This window comes from Crinia signifera, chromosome 6 (genome assembly GCF_055691185.1).
Source record: "Crinia signifera chromosome 6, ASM5569118v1, whole genome shotgun sequence".
Lineage (NCBI taxonomy): Eukaryota > Metazoa > Chordata > Amphibia > Anura > Myobatrachidae > Crinia > Crinia signifera.
In genome coordinates this window covers 136,576,580-136,603,949 of record NC_139222.1, presented here as the reverse complement: position 1 = coordinate 136,603,949, position 27,370 = coordinate 136,576,580, and the positions used below count along the sequence as shown (strand labels likewise).

General features: G+C 41.6%; 1 protein-coding gene across 2 annotated transcripts in view; it reads left to right on the top strand.

Moving 5' to 3' along the window:
• The first annotated feature begins 6,198 nt into the window (after positions 1 to 6,198).
• TMEM98 (transmembrane protein 98) overlaps positions 6,199 to 27,370 on the top strand; it is a 47,505-nt gene continuing 26,333 nt past the window's right edge. The window contains exons 1-5 of one of the 2 annotated variants that reach the window (XM_083147317.1): positions 6,199 to 6,346; positions 19,339 to 19,517; positions 22,707 to 22,838; positions 23,731 to 23,764; positions 25,775 to 25,890. In XM_083147317.1, coding sequence (XP_083003443.1) covers positions 19,387 to 19,517; positions 22,707 to 22,838; positions 23,731 to 23,764; positions 25,775 to 25,890 — 413 coding nt within the window. In that variant the 5' untranslated portion in view covers positions 6,199 to 6,346; positions 19,339 to 19,386. Of the gene's footprint in view, positions 6,347 to 15,401; positions 15,517 to 19,338; positions 19,518 to 22,706; positions 22,839 to 23,730; positions 23,765 to 25,774; positions 25,891 to 27,370 lie in introns of those variants that run through there. The other variant, XM_083147316.1, reaches the window with a different exon arrangement.

The window sequence follows — 27,370 nt, the reverse complement described above, 5'->3', positions numbered from 1 at the left end:
ATGAAACACCACTTTCAATTGAATGGGGGGTGTAGGAGGCATCAAGGTTGTACAAAAACATGCAAAAAAAAACAGTGAGATGACATTTCGCCTAACAATATAAACCCTTGTTGATGTGTAAAATGTGTGGTTAGATGAAACCGGGTTTAACAGAAGGAATTGGGGGGAAAGTATGATCACCCCATTTTGCTATGAGAGCGGGGAGGGTGGTGGTGGGGGAGTGGGTGTACTGGTATTAGCAACCATGGTTTTCTGGGTGTCCCAAGAGTTTTTGGTTGAGGATCACGGAGATAACCCAAATAGTGAGGGTGTAAGGAAGAATGCCTGGTCCCAGTTTGGGCTTTTAACAGGGTGCTCTGTCTGATATGTCTGCAGCTGCGGCATGGGACAGTTCTCTCAAATACGCGTCGGCTTCCTTGGGGTTTATGAAGTCCTTGAAGGAGGTGCCGTCATAAATGCGAAGTTTGGCCGGATACATAAGTCCAAATTTGCGACCTTCCTTGGCCATTTGAGAGCAGAGAGGCGAGAAGGCTTTCCTTGCTTTGGACAACTCCGCGGAGGAGTCCTGAAAAATGTGCAGTTTATGTCCTTCCCAGACTAGGTCCTTGATTTTCCTGGAGGCTGACCATATCTTGATCTTGTGGAGGTAGTTCAGACACTTGAATAGTGTAACTCTGGGACGTGGTCTGGAGGGGGTGGGAGGGGGCCTACTCTGTGTACCCTTTCTACCACCATATCCTGACATGCTGATTCTATATGCAGTAGTGAATGTAGGGTATTTCACACAAATTGGGCCAACGCTGGCCCTTTAATGGATTCAGGTAGGCCAACCAGTCTTATGTTATTCCTGCGGGATCTATTCTCCAGATCCTCCACTCTGTTCCATACCTGGTAATTTCTGTGTTCAGCCTTTTCATATCCCTCTGCATATCGGATACATCGTGGGTGATAACCCCCAGCTGCTGTTCATTCACAGTTACTCTGTGAGAGAGCTGTTGCAGTTGCTGCCTGATATCTGAGACTGCCTTATTTAGTAAGGGCGCCATTGCTGTATGTATTGCTTCCACTACATCCCGGTATGTAACTGGGGCTTCAGAGCCCTGAATCACGTGGCTTCTAGGCTGCGTGTCCCCTCCTGTTACTTTCTTCTGTGCAGGGACATCCCGGTCACCATTATCTGCTGGCGCCATGTCATCTGCTCTCCGGCGTTCTGGGCACGGCGGCTGGGGTTGCTGGGAGGTGTGGTGCGCCAGCTGTCCCGGCGTGTTCAAATAGCGCTCCGTCAGTCAGCGGGTGTCGGGGGGATAGCGGTAGCTGTCCAGTGCAAAAGAGGCTCCAGGAGCTGTGTAAATATGCCTTAAGGTGAGGCGGGAGACGGAGTTGAGCGAAGGAGCTGCTCACTCCATCAAGCCAGAACCGGAAGTCCCCTATAACAATAGGGTTTAAGGATATTTAATTTCAATATTAATTTAAGCAATTTCTCACCACTTCATAGTCTGGATGACTTCCGTATTACATACAATAACCTGCTATACCACATTTTTGCTCCAATGTTTCTCATTGGATGACAAAGTATTTTTTTGGCTGCCCAAATGCCTCTGATCATATGGAAGGAGGATAGAACCCAAAACTAAGCTGCAGTTATTAGCAAATCTCCCTAATTAATTTTGACTTATATATTTAGTTGCCAAACTATAGCAAATAGGCTAAAATTTCCCTGACGTTACAGCCAGTAAGAGCTAAAAACTTTTAAATATTGCTTTAATTAACCTTACAATTAACTTTAAAACTCTCAAAATACTTCTATCAATGATGAAAAGCCTGTGGATTGGTATTATTAAGTTTTCAGGGGAGTGTTGGATGTAGTTAAGCTTATGCCCAGTTTACCTTCATTGAATATTATACTTCTACAGATCCCTCAAAGCCAGGAAAAGGAACGATGGGATACCCTGACAATCTGTGTTAATAAAAAACAACACACATCAAGGATGCATTATCTCTATCAAAACACTTGAACTCACTCTTTTGTTAACTGAACTTAAATGCAGATGCCCCACAAAAAATATGACACCCTTACAGCTCTTCCTAATGCCCTCTCCTATTTATAAAGTATACACACATAATCCATATAACATATAATAATTGAGCTGGGGATGGGGGATGGATGGTTGGTTAGAAGAGGGTGTGGGCACTGGGCTGAGAACGGGGGATGGTTGGTTAGATGGGGGGGGGCACTGGGCTGTGGATGGATGATTAATGTATTTTAGCAGTGAGCAGTGTGTCCGGTACTATAACATTACACAGTGGCAGCACTGCAGCTGATGGTGGTGGCAGCAGGAATAGGTAGGTGAATGCAGACCTGGATGACCTTCCCCTGCTCTACTCCTTCAGAGAGTGCTTCTCTTCTGTTTGGGGAGAGCAAGGTGCCACCTTGCCCACCCCCCATTCTGACGCCCTTTCTTTGTACTTTTCTCTGTGTCTGCCCCGTCCTATCACTGTCTCAAGGCCAGGTATATATCCGAAATAAACACTGAAATAGGAACAGATTGATTCTATATGGCTACATGCATTTTTAAATAAGGTTTCTCATTGCCACTTATATGTAACCACTTGTAGAACACAATACACATGCAAGCCCTGAAAACTATTTGCCATCACTATATGCCGTCACCACCTCTGTTTACCCAGTGTTATGCTCTCGGAAGAAGTACCCGAGGAGACTAGGTTAGGCTGGCTTGAATGGTGGACATCACAATGCAAAGCTGACGGATGGCAGATCTTCTGGACAGTCATCCTAGTACACTTAGAAGTAAGACTGGCAGATGACACCAGTGGGTCTTTTAGCCTATAATAGCGGCTTTCCCTTAAGGCCTGTTATGCCTACCGGTACTGGGATGCCACCAGGATTTATGCCACAGATGCCAGCGTGAGCTATCCTCCAAATGACTGGTAATACTGTCCGTAGAGCACATAGGACAATACGGATATTAGATAGAGGAGTGTAGTGATCTTAGGCAAGATATGGGCCCTTATTCTGGTTCACTCTCATAGGCAAATTTATTTTCAAATGGACAAAACCATGTGCACTGCAGGTGGGGCAGATGTAACTTGTGCCGAGAGAATTAGATTGGGTGGGGTTTTACTTCAAAGTAGATCTATATTGCAGTGTAAAAATAAAGCAGTCAGTATTTTTGTTGCACAGAAACTAAATAACTCACCAAAATCTAATTCTCTATACACAAGTTACATCTGCCCCCCCTGCAGTGCACATGGTTTTGTCCATTTGAGTTGGAATTTGCCTTTGCGAGTGAACCAGAATAAGGGCCATAATGTAGGCAGGAGCTGGATAGTGGTGGAGTGTAACTGGGTATGGATTAGGGGACTAACCTGGGCAGGTATAAGCAGAAGCGACCCAGGCAAAAGAACCTATACATCACACAATATACACCAGGCAAAAATACACCACACAATATATTCCACGCAATAATAAGACAATACAAGTCATGAAGAGAACATAGAACAAGAACACCTGTTTGCAGGTAGGAGACTAAGCAACACAAGACCGATTCTCAGCAGGAGCAATGGAGTGCAGCACAGTGGACACAACTTACCAAAACCAGCTGGTTCATCAATACGGTACCATATGGATTGAAATCAGTGACAACCCATTTTTTCAATTTCCTAATTTTTCTATTTTTATAGCCATAATATTGTTTTTTATTAATGTGGATTTTAAATGTGTTTTATTTATTTTGTGTCAATTTATCACTTACCATTTTTAATAACATTAATAATTAAAACCACTTATTATTAACATAGGCAATACGTAATTATTTACCCTATTTAGCGTAGTCACCTCCTTTCTTTTCTTGCACATCTATTGGGGAGTGACACCCCCTATATTGGACAGCAGCTTCACACAGCAGCTCTAGTTTCTGCGCCTCCACTAGATAACTGGGGGGTGAATTTATAAAGCTTGGAGAAGTGTTATCTATCCCCATAAAGAACGTTATGAGCAAGGTGATAATGGTTCAGCCAATCAGCTACAATATGTAAATTGACAGGTAAGAGCTGACTGGCTGAACCATTATCACCTTGCTCATAACGTTCTTTATGGGGATAGATAACACTTCTCCAAGCTTCATAAATTCACCCCTTAGTTATCTACCTTTTTTCTCACTGGGTAGACAATGTCTAGGTTGACCACTAATGGTGGACAGTGACTAGGTCGACACCTTGAAATGGTCGAGAAGCTTGTGGTTGACATAAACATAGTCAACATGAAAAAGATCGACTCGAGTTTTTCACAATTAAAAAAAGGTGGTTTTTCTACTTTACTATCCAAGTGGGCAAAAAGTGGCAATATAATAGTTTGCCGAAAGCATGCCGAGCACAGCGAGCCATGCGTCAGGACGCGGTACACTTATACGGTGTCCATGTCAACATATGTTGACATAGACAAAAAAAGTGAAAAACTCATTCAGGTCGACCATGTCTATGTCATCTATAAGCTTGTGTTGACCATTTTTCAGTGTCAACCTTGGGTATGTCGAGCATTTCTAGGTGTCGACCTAGTCACTGTCAACCATTAGTGGTCGACCTAGCCACTGTCGACCTGGACACTGTCTACCATTTATACCGTAACCCTGGTTTCTTCCCTGGAAGTTTGTAATAACTCTCTAGATTACTTGTTGATGAGGGAGAACCCCTTCTATAGAGTCATCTCAACGCATTATTCTTTCTACCATGCTCCTTTACTGTATGATTCGCTGAAAACTGGAAAAGAAAAATTCCTAACTCTAACTATCAAAAAAGTAGTTGTGAGCAATGGAGACATCTATTTAGCTAATTTCTGTAGCATCCTATGTAGAAATATTTCTGAACATCTTCACTAGGATATATCTGTCACCTTATCGTAGACAACTTATGAGATTGATTTAAGTTCACTCATGCCCAGGTACTGCTCTCACAGGCCTGAATTACTGCATTGTTTATGGGCCTGTCTATTAATACAGATATTTTGGACCCAGGTATGGGGGTTATATAAATTTATATTTAGATAATTATCTTCCCCATACCTCATTATGGGCAATATCCATAGGCACTTGAGTAGTGGAAATTGTTTATAGCTGTAAAAACTTTTTTGTATCTTCAGAATGAAGTGGTTGGAAACATCGCCACAAAAAGAAAGGTTCACTGAGAATTTTTTGGAGACATGGAAAAGTTGCATAAAAACCCTCTCCCGCTCACTCAAGTAACACATTTGGAAGTTTTATAGGAATGTGCTATAATATGAAATGCATGCATATACTTACAACCCCACCACCATCATTGGTTAGATAATGGTTAACCCATGCCTTGGCAAATTTTTTTTCTTCTTAAATGTCTGGGTAGGAAAGTGGAGGATGTAAATCCAGATTCACACCATTTTGTCAACCCTGTCCTTGTTGAAACCATTTTAAAACATACTGCTCGTGTAATCTGGTTATAAAGTAAATGATTGTTCTTGATGTGTGTTACCTTTTAGTACTTCTGATTCTGTACTTGTATTTGCTATGCTGCAATAAAAAAAATTTGAGAAAAAAATATTATATATTTATAAAATATGTATTATATTATATGTAAAATAGTGTAAATATTAAATATGTAGCTGTTTTTTTTTTGTTTGTTTTGTTAGTTCAATAACCTCTGTTTCAGTGGTTCTCAAGAAGCAGTAACAGTTTACATTTTCCAGGTCACCTGGCAGGTGCACTGTGTATCATTATTTGTCACTTTTTGAAAGTCCACTGGTGACCTGGAAAACATTCACTGTTAGTGGTCCTTGAGGACAGAGTTTGGGATTCAATGTACTAGACATTGCTGGAGATTTTACTATTATTAAAAAAAAAATTTAAGCCCCATGCTAATATTATTTTATAAATCATTAGCTTCTTTACTAGTTTATTAGAAGTTCTGTTCTAATAAATGTGTCCTTGTATAGTTTAAAAGTATTTCAAATAATTAATTAATCAATTATATTTACAATTCACAAATACATTGCGATAAATCAAGTTAATGAAACAAATAATATATATATATATATATATATATATATATATCTATATATATAGAGATATATATATATATATATATATAGATATACATACTTTATATAAATTGCATATTTAAATACAGTGGATGGTTAAAAAAGGTAAAAAGGCATCTACATTGTGTTTTTTTCTGAGTATACTAATCCCATAATGCAATGGGCCTGGTTCTCTGTAATCTGTCAGACTGGAATGTGTTCTACTCCCTGAGTCCCAGATAAGAACTGGAATGTGGCAAAGAAGAAAAGTAAGAACAAAAGGTGAGTTTTATATTATATATTTTTTTACTGCAGATCTCTCTTTGGCTAATGTTGCAAATATATTTAAATATGTTCCTTAAGGTAATTAAATAAGGAACATGATATAAGAATAGTATAAACCAGTACTCGTACTTAAAATAGTGTGTTTTGAATATCCTGTTTGGGGGAAGGGAAGTCATTTATCTAGAAATTACTTTTTTCTTCTTGAACTTCAAGCATCTGTTAGAAATGTTACGTTTCCCTGCTTTATTTTCTAGTCATCTAAATCTATATCACTACATAAAGTACATCATTTAATTCATCTTGGTGTAGCATAAAAAAAAGGATTCATATAATAACTGCTCAGTGTAGTACCAGATAACAACGCTTTTGTTTCTGTCTTTATTTGCTGTTTAATATCAGCTTCTGTCTATTTAGTAGCATTGCCATACTAGTAGGAATGTCACAATTCATAAAACTGCATGTATCAACGGCAGCACAGACAAAAAGATGCAAACAAGTGCCCTGAGTGCTGCCCTAGATATATAAAATATATATACTAGTAAGCCCACTCAAAGCAAAAGCTTTGAAAGATAGTCTGCTACCTACTCTGTTTGTACATGGGTGAGAAAGACACGTAGTTTCACTCTCTGCCAGCAAATGGCAGTGTTTCTGAGAAGCACAGGCACTAGACATATATACATATTATGGTGAGTGTTGAGTCCCTGTATTTATATATATATATATATATATATCGCTATATATATATCGCTATATATATATATATATATATATATATATATATATATATATATATATATATATAGACAAAGAAGAAATCCGGCACTCCACAGGTGTGTACAAATAATACTTGCTCCGGTGCCTTCCCAGGTCGCTGACCAATTGTAGTATAAATGGCAAAGAGGCGTCACTCGGAGACTGGATACCAATTCAAAACTTTATTGTGTGGTGACCGACACCAGTGTTTCGAGCAGACTGCTCGTCCTCAGGGTACAACTCACAGAATACAACTGACAGAGTTATATACCCTACAAAAATTCCCGCGCCCACCAATGCATGATCATACTTACCTGGATCAGGTGTGCCCTCAGCGTGTGAGGCGTGTGGACGGATCCCTCCCTAGCCGCTGCGTGCTTCCGGGTGACGTCGTCTGCACGCGTCACCACTCCTGGAACGCACGTCGACAACAGGAGTTCACCCGACTTCCGCATCTGTGACACGCAGGAGCTCTCCCGTCCAGGTATAACCTTAAGAGCACAATACAAAAATGTGCAAATAATGTGTTAACGATGCCTACACAATATGGCAATATACAATTAAAGTGTACAGTGTTTACAATATTAATATAAAAAAAAGTGAAAAAAAGACAAAAATGTATAAAAAGACAAAACATGACAGACATACTAAAAAGTAACCCATTGTAGGTCAGAGTCAATTATAGTAATTTAATAAGCGAATCTGCAGTAGCCAATTCACCTAAATAAGAGGAGCATAAAAAATACAATAACTTCATTATCAATTCACTATACTGACCTATACTTTAACACGTGGCCAACCTTCAATGGGAGCAGTAACAATATGACATTTAGTGAATATAGCAAGATAGGTTGCAGACATTAATTAATGTGATACAAAGATAGCAAAAAAAGGCAGGTATACAGACCAGATTGTGCTTATCGACTGACCGCAAAAATAACAATGAAACAACTTCACAAAAAGCTCTGTAACCCATGCTGTTCATTTAACCCCCTAGGCGCGATGGTATCCAACACATGGATCCATCGTGCTTCAGCCTGTAGGAGTTTTTTTCCTCTATTGCCCCCTCTATAATGAATAGGAATGTGATCAATTATTTTTGACCTCACACTCGCTACACTGTGGCCCAATTGCACACAGTGCCGAGCAAATGGTTGATCACTATTACCAGAAGCGAGAGCCTGCCTGATAGCATGTCGATGATTGGCCATCCTGGTTTTAAACTGGCATTCTGTCTTGCCCACGTAGTAAAGACCACATGGACAAGACAGAACGTAGACCACGAATTTAGTGGAACACGTGACCGCAAACTTGATGGGAATACTGCGGCCCGTGTGGGGATGGTTGATGAATTTTCCTGCCAATAAAGAACCACAAGTGGTGCATCCCACACATTTATAACAGCCCGCCGGTCGGGTCAAAAAATGTGTTGGTGCAGATTTTTTAGTGAGACCACTCACATCCAATTTCACTACGAGATCGCTCAAGTTTCTGCCCCGCTTATAAGATGGCATGATCTGCAATTTGTTCAAACCGTGCAGATAGTCAGGTAGTCACTAAAAAAGTTAAACAGCAATGGTCCCTGATTACAACTGATAAAGATCTGCACGGTTTGAACACACATATATATAACACACATATATATATATATGGTACTTGTGTAGTTTCACGGCGCCGCCGCACGCACAGTCTGTCTCTGAAACTTGGCAGCCTGCCAGAGGCTCTGTTTAACTGTGCACATGCCGCTCTAGCTCTGTCTGACTGTGCGCGTGCCGCTCTAGCTGTAAGCTACGTATTGACAGCTACGTTATCAGCATAGCGGCTGGACGGCAGCAGCAGCAGCACGCTGCCCAGGCGCTGACAGGTCACTGTGGTACTTGTAGTTCCACAGCAAAATAGGCAGCGCCTGGGCACCGCTGACAATGGAGGCAAGTGGAGACACCCCGGACACAACGCTGACGTGCCGGGGCTTCTAAACTACATGCCCCGGCACACCGCTGTGTCCCCCATGTACATGCTAAATTCAGACGCAAAACCGTCTGAATCCAGCCTTGCCTGCAAGCCGCTAAGAAGGGGGAGTCTGGATCTAGGCACTTAAGCCCCTGGATTAACACTCCCTGCAAGCCGCTAATAAGGAGGGGGCGCCTGGATTTAGGCGCAAAAACCTCAGAATCCAGGCGCCTTGCAAGCCGCTAAGAAGGAGGGGGGTGCCTGGATTTAGACGCAAAACCGTCTGAATCCAGGCGGCCACCCTGCAGGCCGCTAAGAAGCCTTGGGTTTCTGGATTTAGACGCTTAAATCCAGACGCTAAAGCACCTGAATTTAGTTGGGTGTAGGGGTACATCTAAATTTAGACGCTAAAGCATCTAAATTTAGCTGGGTCTAGGGGTACACTATTAAAACCTGCCCACAGTGCCACTTGTCGACGCAACAGCTGTCAACCTTGTAAATAACACTATCCACGCCAACCCGAAGCGTGGCGAGCGCAGCGAGCCCCACTTGTATGCGGTTGAAACGGCTGTCAGGTCGGCAGCTGTCACTTGTGCAATGATGTTCTGGCATTAAAACCACTTTTTTTCTTCATTTCAAACCGTGTGCCGGCTCCATCCTTCCACTGCAGGGGTAAGTGCTTTCTATCATTCCTTATTACGTGCCTGGCACCGGAATAGTGTATTCATCAAGTCTTGAGTGCCAACCTGATAACCAACCAGTCTAGATATATATATATATATATATATATATATATATATATATATATATAGCTCGCTGCACACCCACAGGAGTTGGATACTCACTATTATTATCCGTATTTTTTTAACCACACATACGTGGAAGTGACCCCTGTGGTTGAGCAGTTCACCTCAAGCTATTATCGGCAGAAATTGGGCTTTTTGAAGTCCTATACCTCTGCAGGACAGAGATTTTACCTTAACTGACGTGGTCAGTAACCTTTTATATTCATTCTTTACTGTTGGAAGAAATCTATCTTCATAATACAATTCAGATTGGATCCTCATTTACCCCTGATGAAGTCCTAAGGGACGAAACGCGTAGGGTTTCGTATCCTAAGAAGTAATATACATCTTGAAATTCGATCTGTTGTCATTCATTTGAACAAAACTGTCATCTGAATTTGTAATCTGCATCAAATATTGTACAAACTCATTTTTTTATCATTGTAAAGAAAATTGGAATAAACACAAATTTTACACACCAATGTATAACTATTAATGTACTAAAGTGGTGAAATAGACAGAGCGCACATCAATCTCTTCTTCCGTATATATATATATATATATATATATATATATATATATATATATATATATATATATATATATCTATAGATATATATAGATAGATATAGAGATAGATATATGACAGGTGTATCCACTAATGAGATGAAACTGAGTGCTTTTTATAGCCAGCCTGATTCATTTAGTTCTGTGCAGTCCAGTATTTATCACTGGCTTGTTTATGCATTATGGCCAAGCTATTTTTTGGGGAATACATTTTTGGATATTAAATTCTAATCTTCTTTCATTTATTATAATGTGCTATAGTTTTTGTGTATGTGTGTATTTGTGTGTGTGAGTGTGAGTGTGTTTATGTGTGTGTATATATATATATATATATATATATATATATATATTTATATATATATATATATATATATATATATATATATATATATATATATACACACAGTCTGTATTTGTTTGTTATCATGCTTTATTACTGAAACATTTTCTTATATTCGATCCAGCTAGTCTAAAAACAGCAGGAATTTTAATCCTATTATTGATTTAAATCTTTCTGTGAGATGCAGAATACTTGATCTCTACTTATACACTAGAATACTTGAATATTTTAGCCCAAGTTTTTCTCTAAATTATATTACAGTGTACCAAACGAGTGGAGATCTCTGTCTAATAAGGTACAGATACTGTATTTCCTTATAAACCATTGCTGCAGTATTGCCAAAGAGCCCCCCCTCTCGCCCGCCGGGTCCTGTGTGACTAGGATTGCTCTGAAAGTCATTTTTGCTTGCAGGTACTGTATGTCTTAAGATGGGTACACACAGTGGACCTAATTCAGACCTGATTACACGGCTGCAAATTGACAGGCCGGGAAATTATCTATAGACTGTGTATGCATACAACCTGTAGTACAGATGGGCAAGGCCATCCTGCGATAAATTCATGATACTTTTTTGATCGCTGGCCGGATGCAGGGTAATTGACAGAAAGCTGTAGTTTGGAGATGGTGGTACTTGTGTATTATAGCGGCGCCCCTGATGTGCATCGCGCAATGTTTTCGATGCATGCCATGCGATGCGACGCGATGTTTGCCCCCTATGCGATGAAAGATCGTATAAGCACCATAAAGGGTGCTTTTAAGCACCCTAATGGGTGCTTACAATGTGAAATGCACCCCCACACTATAAATGTGAACCCGAAGCGTGGCGAGCGTAGCGAGCCCGCGAGGGGCGGCGGTACGCGTCCTCCGACCTTTTCATACCCCCACTATCCACATCGGCGTGGAGTTGAGAATAGAAAGTGTGGCGAGCGCAGCGAGCCCCGCAGGTATCGGAGTCCCCTCGTGGGCTTCACAGGTATCGGAGTCCCCTCGCTGCGCTCGCCACACTTTCTATTCTCAACTCCACGCCGACGTGCATAGTGGGGGTATGAAAAGGTCGGAGGACGCGTACCGCTGCCCCTCGCGGGCTCGCTGCGCTCGCCACGCTTCGGGTTCACGTTTATAGTGGGGGGGTGGCGTGGGGGTGCATTTCACATTGTAAGCACCCATTAGGGTGCTTATACAATGTTTAATCGCATCGCATTGTATGGCATTGTATGCCATGTACAATGTCATACAATTTTAAAATTGTATGACATTGTACAGTATGGCGTGATATCGCGTCGCATCGCATACCATCGCATGCCTTATGGTATGCGATGCGATGGGCGCCGCCAAAATACACAAGTACTGAGATGGTAACCGGCCATTTTCTAGGAGTGGCAAAGAAAACACAGGCGTGCCCAGGCAATTGAGGGGAAGGCGTGTGATGTCAGATTCTATTTCTATAGCAGCTTTCAGGTAAGTCCTGGGCTACACATACAGACTACACAGACTGCACACCGGAAAAATAATTATATGATGAGTGAATGGATTTGCAGCTAATCGACGATCCAGCTGATTTTCACAAGCCATGCTAAGCAAGTTGCAGACTTACACTGGGCGGGTTTTCACACTGGCGGGCGGCGATTACCTGATCTCAGGACTTTGCAATTGATAAGGACCATGCGATCATGATTGAATTAGTCCTATCTGAAGATCAATTTATCGGAAGATATCTCTGCAGAGAGATCGGCAGCATGTTCACCATACATGCTGCCCGATTGGTTGAAACTGATGTCACAAATTGGAGGGTGCATTTACATACAGCTGCCTATTGAGCTGTCAATCACCACCAGCTCTGGTGCAAAGTGCATCCTTAAGCCCAACGCTCTCTATACATTGACGCACTCCTGCCAACTTCAGTACAATTCTGTCTGCTCACTAGGTAGCAGGTAGGATGCAGGAGACCCACCTACTCTTCCTATATACAGTATTAATCACAAAGGTCTTCAATTATAAAGAGACAAGAGACAAGGCAAGACACAGGGAAAAAACCCTTATTAGTAGTGCCGTGCCCCTAGTGTTTTCCCATGTGCACCATTAGGATTTACTGCATACTTGCTACATTTGAAAAATAGTTTCAGAGAGAATATACTGTATATGGTAGTAGAATTTTGCACAGTGCCCTGTTGAGCCGAGATGTCATCCTCAACCCAAAGGTCGTGTCTAGTTCCATATATGGGTTTAACCCTTTAAAGTCCAATGTCTAGTCAGGCTCAACAGCCCTAGTGCTAGTAGCAGATCCAATGGTGAGCCACTTTAAAATAAGAACATTAACATTGTTCAGCATTCATTGTAGACCTTTTTGAATAAAAAAAAAAATACAATTAATTTAAACATTTAAACCAGACTGTTTGAATTGCACTGCAAAAGATAAAATGCTTGCAGCAAGATATTTGGAACTTGTGTAGTATCACGGCTCCCACGATGGGCATCGTATAGGAAAAAATCGCATCGCATCCTATGCCATCGCATGCCATCGAATGCGATGCAATGCCATTTTTCACAGAAATCATTGACATGTGTTAAAATCATGTTAAATGCACCCCAAAGGGCATTTGTTACTGTACCACCCCCACTATGAACGGCAACCCGTGTGGCGAGCGCAGCGAGCCCGCGAGGGGCGGCGGTACGCGTCCTACGACCTTTTCATACCCCCACTATCCACGTCGGCGTGGAGTTGAGAATAGAAAGTGTGGCAAGCGCAGCGAGCCACCGAGCCCGAATCGTGGCGAGGGGACACGGATAGCTGTGAATCCCGCAAGGGGACACGGATACCTGTGAAGGTATCCGTGTCCGCTCGCCACGCTTCGGGCTCGCTGCGCTCGCCACACTTTCTATTCTCAACTCCACGCCGACGTGGGGGTATGAAAAGGTCGTAGGACGCGTACCGCCGCCGCCGCTCGCCACGCTTCGGGTTGGCATTGATAGTGGGGGTGGTACAGTGTGAAAAAAGACTTTTGGGGTGCATTTAACATGTTTGCTACTAATTTCAATGCATTTGGATGCATTTGTGATCAAAATCGCATGCCATCGCATAGCATCGCATAGCATCGCATCGCATGCGATGCGATAGCATGCGATGCGATGGCATGCGATTTTTTTCAACAAATGCATAAAAACCGGAAAAATCGCATCGCATGCCATCGCATGCCACTACATATGGCATGCGATGGGAGCCGTGATAGTATACAAGTACCAGATATTTTTATATAACAATAACTAAATACTTTGGGAGATTTAGCAAGTATTGACAAAAAAATAGCTGCCTGTAATATTCATTTGTTTGCAACTATTTGCTGTGATATGAATTTTCTTCTCACTCAGCATAACATATATGTGATTATAGGTTTGATGTCTATGCAATAAGTTCCAAATGCAATTTAACCATACTTGCCTACTTTGGAAAAAGCATGTCAGGGAAATTGTGAAGGTGACACTAAGAAGCGCAGACATTTACTCCTACATCTGAGCAGCATGTCATACATGACTTACATCCATGTGTATATGTGCCCCAAAGCAGTCAGTTCTACTTGTGGAAGAAAATATGCTGATATGTGTCAGGGCTTGTTCATGTATTGTGGTTCCATATAAGTGGTCATGAGAAACCTCATTTAAAATGCATGTAACTGTAGGGATTCCGTGCTTTTTAACCAATGAAGAAAAAATGCCACTGATGATTCTATTTGAATGTATATATCTTTGAAAAACTGGGTTAGGTGCAGTCATGGAGATTACTATATCCTTCAGGGAGTCCGGGAGATTGCTATTATTTCAGGGAGTCTCCTGCTAAATGCAAGTGGGGAGGCAACTATGGATTACACACATACACATAGGTTTACAAACCATGATGGTGATGGTATTGGACAGGTAGACATTTGCACCGGCTAATGGAAACATTAGGTAACGGAGGATGCTCTTTGCTAAATACAGATTTGTGTGATGATGTGCAATGTTTTCAGAAGCAGTTTTGAAATGAATAGAAAAGATCATATTTTGTGGATGCCCAGGGGGATCGTTCAACACTCCTGAGCACATGTAATAGCGTCCGAGTTCACTAAATGTGCCGGATGCCAAACAAGCATTTTTTAAGGTGTCAATCCAGATTTTGCCTTTTAAATGATTGCTGCTTTTAAAAAAAAAATCCACGTTCCGGAAGCATTCCACACCTCTGGCGATCTCAGGTGCTATTACTTATGCCCGAGCATTTAATTTCATGACTTTTGTCTACATAAAAAAGCCCCAAATTCACAAAAATATACAGGCCCAATGTTTCCTCATTCATAGAAGACAACTTTTTAAAATGATTGCGACTTCCCATGACACTGCTCAAATTACACTGAAAAATACCATGTATGTACGGAAATGGTTGTCAATTTGTTCTGCAGGACTACCACCTCTTCGGCATTCCCCATCACCTCTGCTCTTGACATTTATGGTATCCTGTTTCAAGCTAGTATACATTTAAGTCAACATATTCTAGAACACTGAACCTTGCAGTTATATTGCAGCACTATGGAAGGAGAGACAGATCATGTCTCAAATGTCTCAGGCGAATGGTAAATACGTGTTGTAAGGTTGTAAAGTGAATGTTATTCACGCCCCTTTGTAAAGCCTGTTAATGATTTAGGAAAAGACAAACGTAGGCAGAAATGTTTACCCACTTATGTATCAGTGGAAGGCCTACACGGAAGTAATTATCAATAAAACTCCGCCGTGATGTCTAAATCTAGGTAAGAAAATGTTGATTAAACATAATACCACTGCTCAAATGGAGGGATTTTAAGTGTGAGAGAAAAATGTGCTTAATAGGAATATACAGATAGACCATCATTTTAATTTGATATGAATTAAGAACAGGCATTTCTTGGTAACAGCATTATGTGTAATATGTGAAAGGCAGCATGTCTGCGTCTTATATTCACATGGAATGGTAAACATATATGTAGAGAACATGGTTTCTTGTTTGCACCTACAGCTCTGGAAGCTTCTCAGTCGCACTGCCAGGAAAGTTCTGCTTTATTATATTACCTCTTATTATTACAATTATTATTATTAGCAGTAATCATTTTATTACAGCTACTTAATTTGGTAGATTACCGTACATTGAGAAATATAATTGCTGTAACAATAATTGTTGTAATGCATTATACTTACCGACTGTAGCTGCAATTTGGTATGAATGGATGTTCCCTCACACCCACCATTAACATCCTGCATGTGGCTCAGAGACTTGTGCATTTTCTTATTCATGATTGAGTTGTTTTATTGCTTCTATTCTCTATAAGATCATTCCATTGGGGCATTGGCAAGAATAATGTTATACATGAATGAATACATGCATTTTCATATCATCTGTTTCGGCAATTTGCCTACCAACTGTTTTCATGTTGATGCTTGAAAGTGTGAAAGGCACTAATGGAATATGATAATAAATCATATCTACTCTAAAGCATGAACAAGCTGGGGAAGCAGTATTCTAACCTGCTGTCAGAGTAGGGCAATGCATTCATTAAACATTGGTACTCATAATAAACAGTATATATGGCTGTACCCTAACACAAACATGAAAATTGATATTAATAAGTATTGGAGGAAAATATGCCTATACAGGTTGAGTATCCCTTACCCAGGTATCTCTTATCCAAATTAATTTGAAAACCATTGTTTCCAGAATGTACCTTTTTTTGCTAAAAGCACTACTGGGGACATCTGTAACTGGCACGTACTGGAGACATTTGTAGCTGGCACTACTGGGGACATGTTATGTAACTGATATTACTGGGGACAGGATATTTAACTGGCACTACTGAGGACATCTGTAACTGGCACATACTGCGGACATCTGTAACTGGCACTACTGGGGACATGATGTGTAACTGGCACTACTTGGGACATCTGTAACTGGCACTACTGGGGACATCATATGTAACTGACACTATTGAAATGGATTGAAGTGGACCAATCTTCACATAGTTGGATTCTACTGGACAAGGTGACAGACCTTACAGTGGAGCAATATGTGAGTATAGAATGCTTGATTGTAGTGTGAATTAAAGTTTTACTACTGTATACTGGTGTGTCTGTGTTTTATTGAACTATTTGCATTGTTGTAGAACTACAAGACCCAGCGAGCCCTTTAATGCCCTGCATGCTGGGACTTGTGGTTCACCAAGTCCCTGCATATGGTGAAGGAATGCTGGGACTTGTAGTTCCACAACAATGCATAATAGTTTGAATCTATTTTTTATACAACAATCATCAGCCCGATGCCCATTGCCCTGAGGCAACGGGTACACCCCGGGCTTCAGCCTGGGCTGGGGTAATTCTGGAGAGGGGGACCCCATTCTTCATTGGGAGGGTCCCCACTCCCCCAGGGTCCGAGCCCAGGCTGAACAGTCAGGGGGATTAATGCTTTGGCCAGGGGAACTAGTATAAATAGTTTCCCCTAACTATGGCATTACCCTGGTGGCTGTTTGGGCCTGAATACGAGGGACCCCTAGTAATTTTAACCCCATATTTTGGGAAATAGGACAAGCCCTTGAGCCTGGTTCTGGTTTTAGGAATAAGGGGGAACCCCATTCTTTTGGGCCCTGAATTTCTAAAACCAGGACTGGCTCTTTAAACCTGGGGACAAATAATTGACGTACTTTTTCTATTTTTTATACACAGCAGCATGCAGGGATTTGACTGATCCGTACAATCTGCCAATTCGTATTTGCATTTGGTGGCCGTATATACCTCCTCCAAATACGAATGCATATGGATGCCTACGCAATCGGGCAATATGAATCTCAGAAATATAACAAATTAGTAAATCTGCCCTATTTATGACTTGTATTTACCCAATATGCAGTTGTACCCAGCATCAGCTATATTCTTAATCAATTTTTGCCATTTTATGCTAAGGGACCTCATATGACGTATCATATGCAGTCCAGCCACCTGGGAGACCCTTGGTGACTCCTGTCTGTCTCACCTGAGGAAAATATTTCACCTCTGCTCACACTGAAAGTAATTGAATATTATGACCCGCACATAGAAAAAAACCTCTAATTTCTGGTCTGAATCCTCAGGGCAACTAGATAACAGTTGATGTCACCAATTATCTTATCGAATGGAGTGTATATTTGATTCAGGCGAGCCTCTCTGAGCGCTTAAGATGTACCCCTGATGAAGTCTCTATGAGACAAAACGTGCTGGTATTGTGACTTGTCACTTATGATGGACCGCCTGCTTTACTCAAATCTTGAAAAGCATGGAACTTGGACTCATTTTAATATCTGTGCACTAAAAGACCACAGGCCTATTGTTTATTTTTGGCAATAATTGGAGCCATTTACCCTTTGAGTGCAACATTGCTGTGTGAGATCCTCAAAATATCCACTAAAATGCCAGCATCGCCAGCGCTGGGATGCAATATTTAACTAAACTTCAATTAATTGAATTGGCTGTATTTGTATTTATTTATATATACTAAAAGAACAGTTGCTGTGAGTGAAGCTGGCATTTTAGCGGATATATATGTGCCCAGGTCCAGCGCTCAGGTAAACATCCACAGGTAGAACAGCCAGACTCCTGTCACATAAACCATAATGGTGGCTTTTCAGTTGTCTAAATCAGTGGTTCTCAACCTCAGTCCTCAAGGACCCCCAACAGTGCATGCTTTCCAGGTCTCCACACACAATCAAAGAGGAAATAATTAGCTCCACCTGTGATCTTTTAACATGTGTCAGTGACTAATGAGTGCACCTATTCGCGTGCCAGGTGACCTGGAAAATGTGCACTGTTGGAGGTCCTTAAGGATCAAGGTTGAGACTGGTCTAAATTAATCTATTTCATTAAACCAGGACACTTAAAAGTTCTGCGGCTGGCTGACTTCAAGCCTGCATTTCACCTGGTTTTAAGCAGACACAGAACCTGTGTAATTCATCAGTGCGCCAGTTTAAAGGGAAAGTGTGGTAAGCATCTCTCTCTCTCTCTCTCTTTTATTTTAATCACAAAGTGGGTATAGCCTTGTGCATTAGTGATGTCATAATTTCCTAGATTACTCTTGAGTATTGGTTAAGTCCAATCACATGTGAGATTCATTTACATGTGAGTGTCACCAGAATGGCCATGGCTATTTTTGTTTGCATCCTAAGGCAGAGAGCAGCCTAATTATCATTATAACACCACCATGTGTAGGCACATTTATAAATGAAAACTTGAAATAAGAAATAGGTACTTCCTCATCTTTGCAGCCACCGCTTACACCAGTTATGTTAGCCGTTAGGCGAATCGCGATTGTCCCCTTGTGGGCTCAGAGGCTTGCTTCGCTCGCCACAACATTGCTAGAGGTAATAAATGGTGGCGTGGACACAGGAGGGTGGCGTGGACCCGAAAATAACACTCACGGCTAGCCGTACCCTACAAAGTTCTGTAGCGTAAGTGGTGGCCGCAAAGATGAGGAAGTATCTAGAAATATCCTTACCAAATGTATTAAAATTTTCATATTAATTGCTAATTAATCCTAATAACAATGTAACCATATTTGTTCTTCTTCAATGTTTCAGATGATTTTGCTTCAGTTCACGTGACTGGCCTGCTCACCCAGTAAAGAGATGGAGACTGTGGTCATTGTGGCTATTGGTGTCTTAGCCACTATTTTCCTGGCTTCTTTTGTGGCCCTGGTTGTGGTATGCAGGCAGAGGTACTGCCGGACCAAAAATCTTCTGACGCACTACAACAACAAGTGAGTATATGTGAATTAAGTGGCGGAGGCCAAATCATGAACATGCTGCTGGCCATGTTCTGAACTCAGCCAATGCAATTCAGAAAACCAGATGCACAATTCTCTTGGAATCTATTGGTACCTAGGCTCCAAAAGCTATTTTATATTTGGAATTATGCTGTTAGTTAAAGCTAAAACATTCATGTCAGCTGGTATCCCCTCTTTCTTTTGCACTCACTCCCACTATTCTCTCTCTCGCTCTCTCTCTCTCTCTCTCCCCTTCCCCCCTCACTGTGTTTGACTCTCATTATCACTCTGCTCCAGAACTGCTTCCATCCTAGAGGTTTAGGTTAACCAAGCATTATACCTTCTTAAACACAACCAGTGGCGTAACTTGGGGTCCGCAGCCCCAGCGATGGCGGGGGGAGCAGGCTTCACCGGGGCACAGGTTCACAGTGTTGACAGTTGACAGCATTGTACATAACATTCGCTGCCTGGGATCCCGGAATACACAGCAGCGCTGTGCGCAAGCTGGAAGGGCAGCGAGCATGGTGGAAGGGGGAGCACTCTCTGACTGTCTGTGTGAGGATACAGTGACAGGTTCACTGAGCGTCCTCCTCACACAGACAGCCAGACTCGCCAGAGAGCGCTCCCCTTCCACTGCCCTTTCAACTTGCACGCGGCGCTGCTGTGTATTCCGGGATCCCAGGCGGCAGAATAGCAGGACAGCACTGAGAACTTACAGTTTTTCCGTCTGCCTCACCGCTCCTGGCCACAGCGATCAGATAGGCTGTCTGATTACTGTGGCCAGGAACAGCGTGGCAGGTGGAAAACGGGGTAAGGAGTCGGACCTGACAGGACGCGGTAAGAAGGAGGGGAGACGGGGAGAGAGATCGTGCTCACCTCTGCTGGCTATTAGCTGGGGAATGTGTGACACATGTCCAGCTTCCCCTGATCCCCACTCCCCAGGCGGCGTTGCCTAATATCCCCGGTGGCTGCTGGCATTTAAAAAAAATGAAGGGGGGAGGGAGGGGGGTGCCAGAATTTATTTTGGCAGGGGGGTGTAAAATTGCTAGTTACGCCACTGAACACAACATGTCAGTACAAAAGACTATAATTGTCTCTCACACACACACTTTACTGCAAGGTGTTTTGCTGCAGAACCATCACCAATCAGGGTTCTTTTTGACACTAAACAAGAAATACTGAGCTATGAGCTGTCAAGTCTCCTCTCTTTGTGAGATCCTATACGTTCTCCATATTTATTAACAGTTTCTTATACAGCGCACACATATTCGGCAGCGCTTTACAGAGAATATTTAAACATTCACATCAGTCTCTGCACCAGTGGAGCTTACTACCACATGTACACACACAGACATTCTAGGATTAATTTGTTGGGAGCCATTTAGCCTACTAGTATATTTTTGGATTGCAGGCTTCCCACTGTAAAAAAAAATGAATGAATGAATAAATAAATGCATACATAATAAAAACAGTATACCCCCCCCCCCTTCCTCCATGGTTATAACCAGCCATGGGCTTATTGAACTGGTGCAGGTTTTGGAAATTCAGGGGGGGGGGAGAAAACAGGGTTCCCAGGACATCTAAAACCAGCACCAGGCCCAAGGGCTGGTCCTGGTTAACAAAATACCAGTGACAAAATGACAAAGCATTAACCCAGAACTGGTCAGCCTGGGCTGGTACCCTGGGGGAGTGGGAACCCCCCCAAACAAGGGGTCCCCCTCCAGGATAACCCTTGCCTGGGCTGAAGCCTGGGGCTGTCCCCAGTGCCCCTGGGCAGAAGGCAAAAGGCTGATAATGATGTAAAAATAGGACAAAAAACTATTGGGTGTTGTTGTGGAAGTTTCAGCAAGCCTCCCCTGCATGCAGGGACTTGGAGAACCACAAGTCCCAGCATGCGGGGCATTAATGGATTTGCTGGTACTTTTAGTTCTACAACAAAACCAAAAGCGAAATAAAACACACATACTTACCTATGGATTCCACCGTAGGCGCGACCACTTGTCCAGTAGAAACCATTCATGTAGCTGTGAAAATAAATTATACCCACCAACTAATCCAGTGGAGATCACGTCCTTTTCGTTCCATGTAGGCATGCCAGGGTTAAAACAAAACAAAAAAAAAACATATCTGCCATTCCATCGAACTGGAAAAGCCCCAATTGTTTGTATACACTTGTGGCTCCTCCCCCGAACTGGAGGATTGGCCTGGGAAATCAGACTCCGGGTCCTCCCCCAGCCAATCAGCAGTGGGCCCTGGGAGAACTCCATGACTGATTGGCTAGCTCCATAGGAATCCCATGTTAAAGTTTAACATGGGCTCCTATGGTTGGCTCCAATCATAGACACCTATGTTAAATATGAATGGATACGAACGCCTACGACATTGGAAAATATGAATGAGGAGAATTTGACAACTTAGTATAATTGTCGTATTCTCCATTCGGATTTTTGGGTTGTATATGGCCGTCCCGTTCGTACCCATTTGTACGGGGATCGGCCTTATGCGGCTGTCTTTGTAAATTTTCCCCTTAGACTGTAAAGTATCATAGACATGGAGCAATATATTGCTCAGTGTCCTGTTTTAATCAGAGACCAGAGAAGGTCGCTGATGAATGGAGACACTGCCGGGAGAAGCCACACAGGAAAATAATTGATTGCCGGGGGAAGCCCAGGGCTGGTTGCAGGAGCGCTCAGTGACCATAATTCCTGCGATAATGGCTGAAATCGCACCGTGTGTGACTTTAGCCATCACAGATAGGTCACTCTTGCTTTAATCTCTCCTTCTAGCACTATTGCGATCAATATTGCACATTTGTTTAAATCACCATTTTTATGTCTGGGGGCTCTAATCCTTCTGATCAGCAACTTAGTTGGTACAGATTCATTAAGTAGTGTTTGCTTTCTACTTGTCCCAGTGCAAAACATCATTTTTTTGTTCTGTAGTTTGTTTATGTAAACTTTATGTAGTTATCTATTTAGCATGGTACTACTAAGCTGTGGACACTTTGTTGCACCCTATAAATAAAACGGAATAATAATAATTATTATTATTTTCACTATGATCAAGTATTGTGTCAGACCTACTTTGCAGACTTTTTAGATTCTAGAGCTAAAAGAATGTTAGATGGTCAGTTTATGCTATTTCAAGTTTTTTTTCTTTAAAAATGAATATATTTTTTTAAAGGCCAACAGTGGATTTAATTGGAGCAATGGAAACTCAATCTGAACCTTCAGACTTGGAACTGGATGATGTTGTCATTACAAATCCACAAATTGAGGCAATTTTGGAAGATGAAGACTGGATTGAAGATGCATCGTAAGTTTTTTTTTTCTCAAAACCTTTTTCTTGAGTCATCTCATACTGTATATACAGTACGTTGCAATCATTTTGATTTGTCACAAATCTTACATTTCAAAAGGGGATGGAAAACATATATATATATATATATATATATATATATATATATATATATATATATATATGTGCGGCACTTTGCATATGACAGACGGTGGCACTCAAACAGGTTTTATTGGTACAAAATCCAGTGTTTCTGGGACATTAAGACCCCATTTTCAAGGTGTACATTATATATAAATATACTGTATATCACATGTCCAACCATTATACAAAAAAAACATTGGTTAGGTAACCGCAACAGTCATACCCACATTTTTAGTCTAAGAGGACAGGGGGATCTTGAGCAGCCAATTTATTTGATGCATTGTAAATTTAATGTTATACATAAATAATAAAAAATTCATACAGTATATGCTAGGTGATACTTTAATTTTTTATTTACATTTGAACAGATCAAAATGCTATCAGGCAAGTATAAATTAGAAAGATAAAATAGAATGAAAAAGCACTCTTTAGTAAGAGTGCATTTTTCTAGTGTAACTTTTTAAGAAATGTTTTATAATTTTCAAACTTGCTAATTTTGGAAGGATCTCTTATATCTGTAGAGAGTTAAGATTGGGGCACTGATAAGACCATTGCCTGTGATACTTGATGTTTGGATTCTTGCTAGTAGGGAACCAAGTGTTAATAGCGGCCGCAACTTATAAGAATATATATATATATGCATACAGATAGATAGAAAGATAGATAGGTAGATAGATAGATAGATAGATAGATAGATAGATAGATGTCATGCTTTCAAAATAATCACTTTAGAATAATTTAACCATTTGTTTTCATATTTTCATAGTGGCCTCGTGTCCCACTGCATCTCAATCCTAAAGGTATGTATAGTAAGGACATTTTACCACAACGTTCAAGTAAAAAAGTCATATGAAATCAAAATGAAATAAAAATTGTTACAATATGCACTATGCAGGAGTGGGAAACAATAAATCTGGAGCTTGCAGTGGAAAAAACATGTAAGCCTTCATAACCACTCCCCCATATCCATACTTCCCAACATGACCCATTCCGGGAGGGACACATTGCGGTTTCTGAACTTCCCTCTTAATTTGTTATTGCCATCACCTATTTTAAACAGGTTAATTGACAAGAAAGGTGTTTCACCACAGGAGATGGTAATCATAAAATAAGTCATAAATCATACTAGTTCTCTCTGAGTAAAGAAATATTCAAGTTTAGTATATACCATACCCCAAAATTTGAAGCATGGCTGGCAGGACCCCTGCGTGACCCTGAAATTTGAGGGCATAGCCTAGCGGTTAGGGCACATGACTGACAAGGAGGGACAGATAATTCTGTCCCTCCTGAAGAGGGTCATGTTGGGAGGTTGTTTATTTATTTTATTATTTATTAACAGTTTCTTATATAGCGCACACATATTCTGCAGCGCTTTACAGAGAATATTTGAACATTCACATCAGTCCCTGCCCCAGTGGAGCTTACAATCTATATTCCCTACCACATGTACACACACACACACACACAGACATTCTAGGGTTAATATTGTTAGTTGGATTGTGAGAGGAAACCGGAGTTCCCGGAGGAAACCCACGCAAGTACGGGGAGAATATAAAAACTCCGCACAGTTAGGGCCATGGTGGGAATCAAACCCATGACCTTAGTGCTGTGAGGCAGTAATGCTAACCATTACACCATCCGTACTGCCCCAAGGAAGGTATGCATATCCAAATCTATCCAAGTTCTATTAAAAAAAAAAGATTAATAATTATTAGCTTTGTTTTAAAATGATTAGCTAATTGAATAACAGGTATTTTTTCATTATTTATTATACAGAAGTTAATGATTATTGAAATAGCCATTGCCAAATGCAGTTTTCTAATTGCTAAACTAGACTTCTGTGTATTTCCCATGGTCGCTTCTATTCTATAGTGGATAGACAAATAATCACTACAATGGGTAGACAAATAAATAATTTAGCCCTATAAAAGTGGTGTTGTGCAGCATTGGTGGCACTAGGTAAACAATTGTCTGGGCTTTAGTGTGAAATGGTATAAATAGAATTTTTCAAACACATATAAAAAGGTTGGAGCTCATTAGCTAGTACTTTGGGGGTTATTCAGATCTGATCGCTGGGCTGCAAATATGCAGCTGCTGATTATCAAACGATTGCGAATGCGTATGGATTATAGCTTGCATGAGTGAGGCCATCCAGCTATACAATCCAGCATCTTTTTTAAATCGCCTTTATGGCATTTCACTCCGAAGGAGAGGTGACTATCTGATTCAAGGGCTCTGCAATTAGCAGAAAAGCGATCTGGTCTGAATAACCCCTTTTATCCCTCTTTACTATGGCCCTTATTCTGGTTCACTCGTAAAGGCAAATTCCTTCTCAAATGGACAAAACCATGTGTGCTGCAGGGGGGGGGGGGGGGCTGATATAACGTGCAGATAGATTAGATTTGGATGAGCTATTTAGTTTCTGTGCACGGAAAATACTGGCTGCTTTATTTTTATACTGCAATATCGATCTCACTTTGAAGTAAAACCCCGCCCAAATCTAATTCTCTCTGCACATGTTACATCTGCCCCATCTGCAGTGCACATGGTGTTGTCCATTTGAGTAGGACTTTGTGTTTGCGTGTGAACCAGAATAAGGACCTTTATCTTCCTCCAAGCTTTAATGAATTTTCCCTTATTCGTTGTGAGCCAGTGCCACACAATCTTGATCATATATAAGACTGCCACAATGTTTAATAAATCTCTGTATGATAAATCTCAATTACTGAGTATTAGGAGCAATTACAAGGAGAGTATATTTCATATTGTGTATTATAAGCTTATTATATTATTTGTTTGCTTCTTTATAGATATGTCATACATTAACAGAAAAGCTGGTTGCAATGACTATGGGATCAGGGGCTAAAATGAAAACTTCCTCCAGCCTTAGTGACATCATTATTGTTGCAAAGAGAATCAGTCCAAGGTGAGAAACATCTGTTCTACACTACATCTCATACTGTATGAACAACATTTATTCATAGATAAATACATTAGATCCAGATAGATAAATGTATGCATTGTAAAGTAAACATTGCATCCTCTCATATAGGGCGGGATGTATTAAAATACATCGCGGCCCCCCCGCCGCGATGCCGCCGCATATGTACTAACATATGCGGCTGGCATCGCGATGCGGTGACGGAGGCCCCCCGCGATACCTGGAATGTGGTGCGCGGGGGGTCTCCGTCACCTCTCTGCCCCCTTCTGCATCCCTCACGCCGGGGACAGCTATGCAAGCTGTCCCCGGCGCCTCCTCCTCCCCCCTGCAGCCGGAAGGACGTCCGGCTGCGTCACTAGGGGGAGGAAGGTGTTACCTTCCGGGAGGACCTGGACCAGGTAAGAGAGGGAGGGGGAGAGGGGGGTCGGTGGGTTTTTCGGCGGAGGCGTCGGGCGGCGAAAAGAAGCCCATAGGCTTCTATAGGGTATCGCCACCCAAAGGTGGCGATACCCTACACTGCGGTGACGTGGCGGTCGGGTAATAGTACATAGGAAAATGCGGTAAAACGGGGGTTTTACCGCATTTTCCCTTTAATACATCTCGCCCAGAATATATCTGTGGTAGTAATATGACCTATAAACAAACCTATATTATATTTTTTAGTATGAGTTATTGCAAGTTTACTACTTCTCTCTGAGTAAAGAAATATTCAAGTTTAGTATATACCATACCCCCAAAATTTGAAGCATGGCTTGCAGGACCCCTGCGTGACCCTGGAATTTGAGGGCATAGCCTAGCGGTTAGGGCATGTGACTGACAAATTGCATCACTTCTGTGAGGCCACATCCCATTTTTGCTACTATGGGGAGCACCACCAGTGCTCTATGAGTTACTGGCCATGACCCCAGCCCCTGTCTCCACTGCTCTGCTCAGCAGAGAATTGGGTAGCAGAGGGGTCTCCCAATTGCCCCCCCACCACGGGGCACAATCGTCACTGGGTGGGACAAGGGACCATCCCAAAAATGGGACAGTCCTGCAAAAATCCGGACAGTTGGGAGGTATGTTATACCATTAGGATCATGCCCATAAAATCTTTTGTGCTTACATTATGTAAAAAAAAGTTAAGATAATGTATTCCCAGGGATCAAACCTAAAAATGATCAGCACACCCTGAACATGGTATAACATTTATTCCATTCTTAACCAATGATTGACAGGAAGACTCTCTCAAATAGGAATGGCCACTGACCGTCAATGATTCGTAAATCATCAATGGTCTATGAGGTTTATCACTTTTGTAAGAATTTGCAAGATGATCAATTATCGAATGACGGATTGTAGCACGCATGTACAAGGCCAAATATCAACAAAAATCAGTGATTTTTTTATTTTGCAGTCCCTGCGCAAATTGACGGATGGAAAGCTAGCATTTGGGCATGGTTTCCTGTTGTTTTCTCCTCGGAGT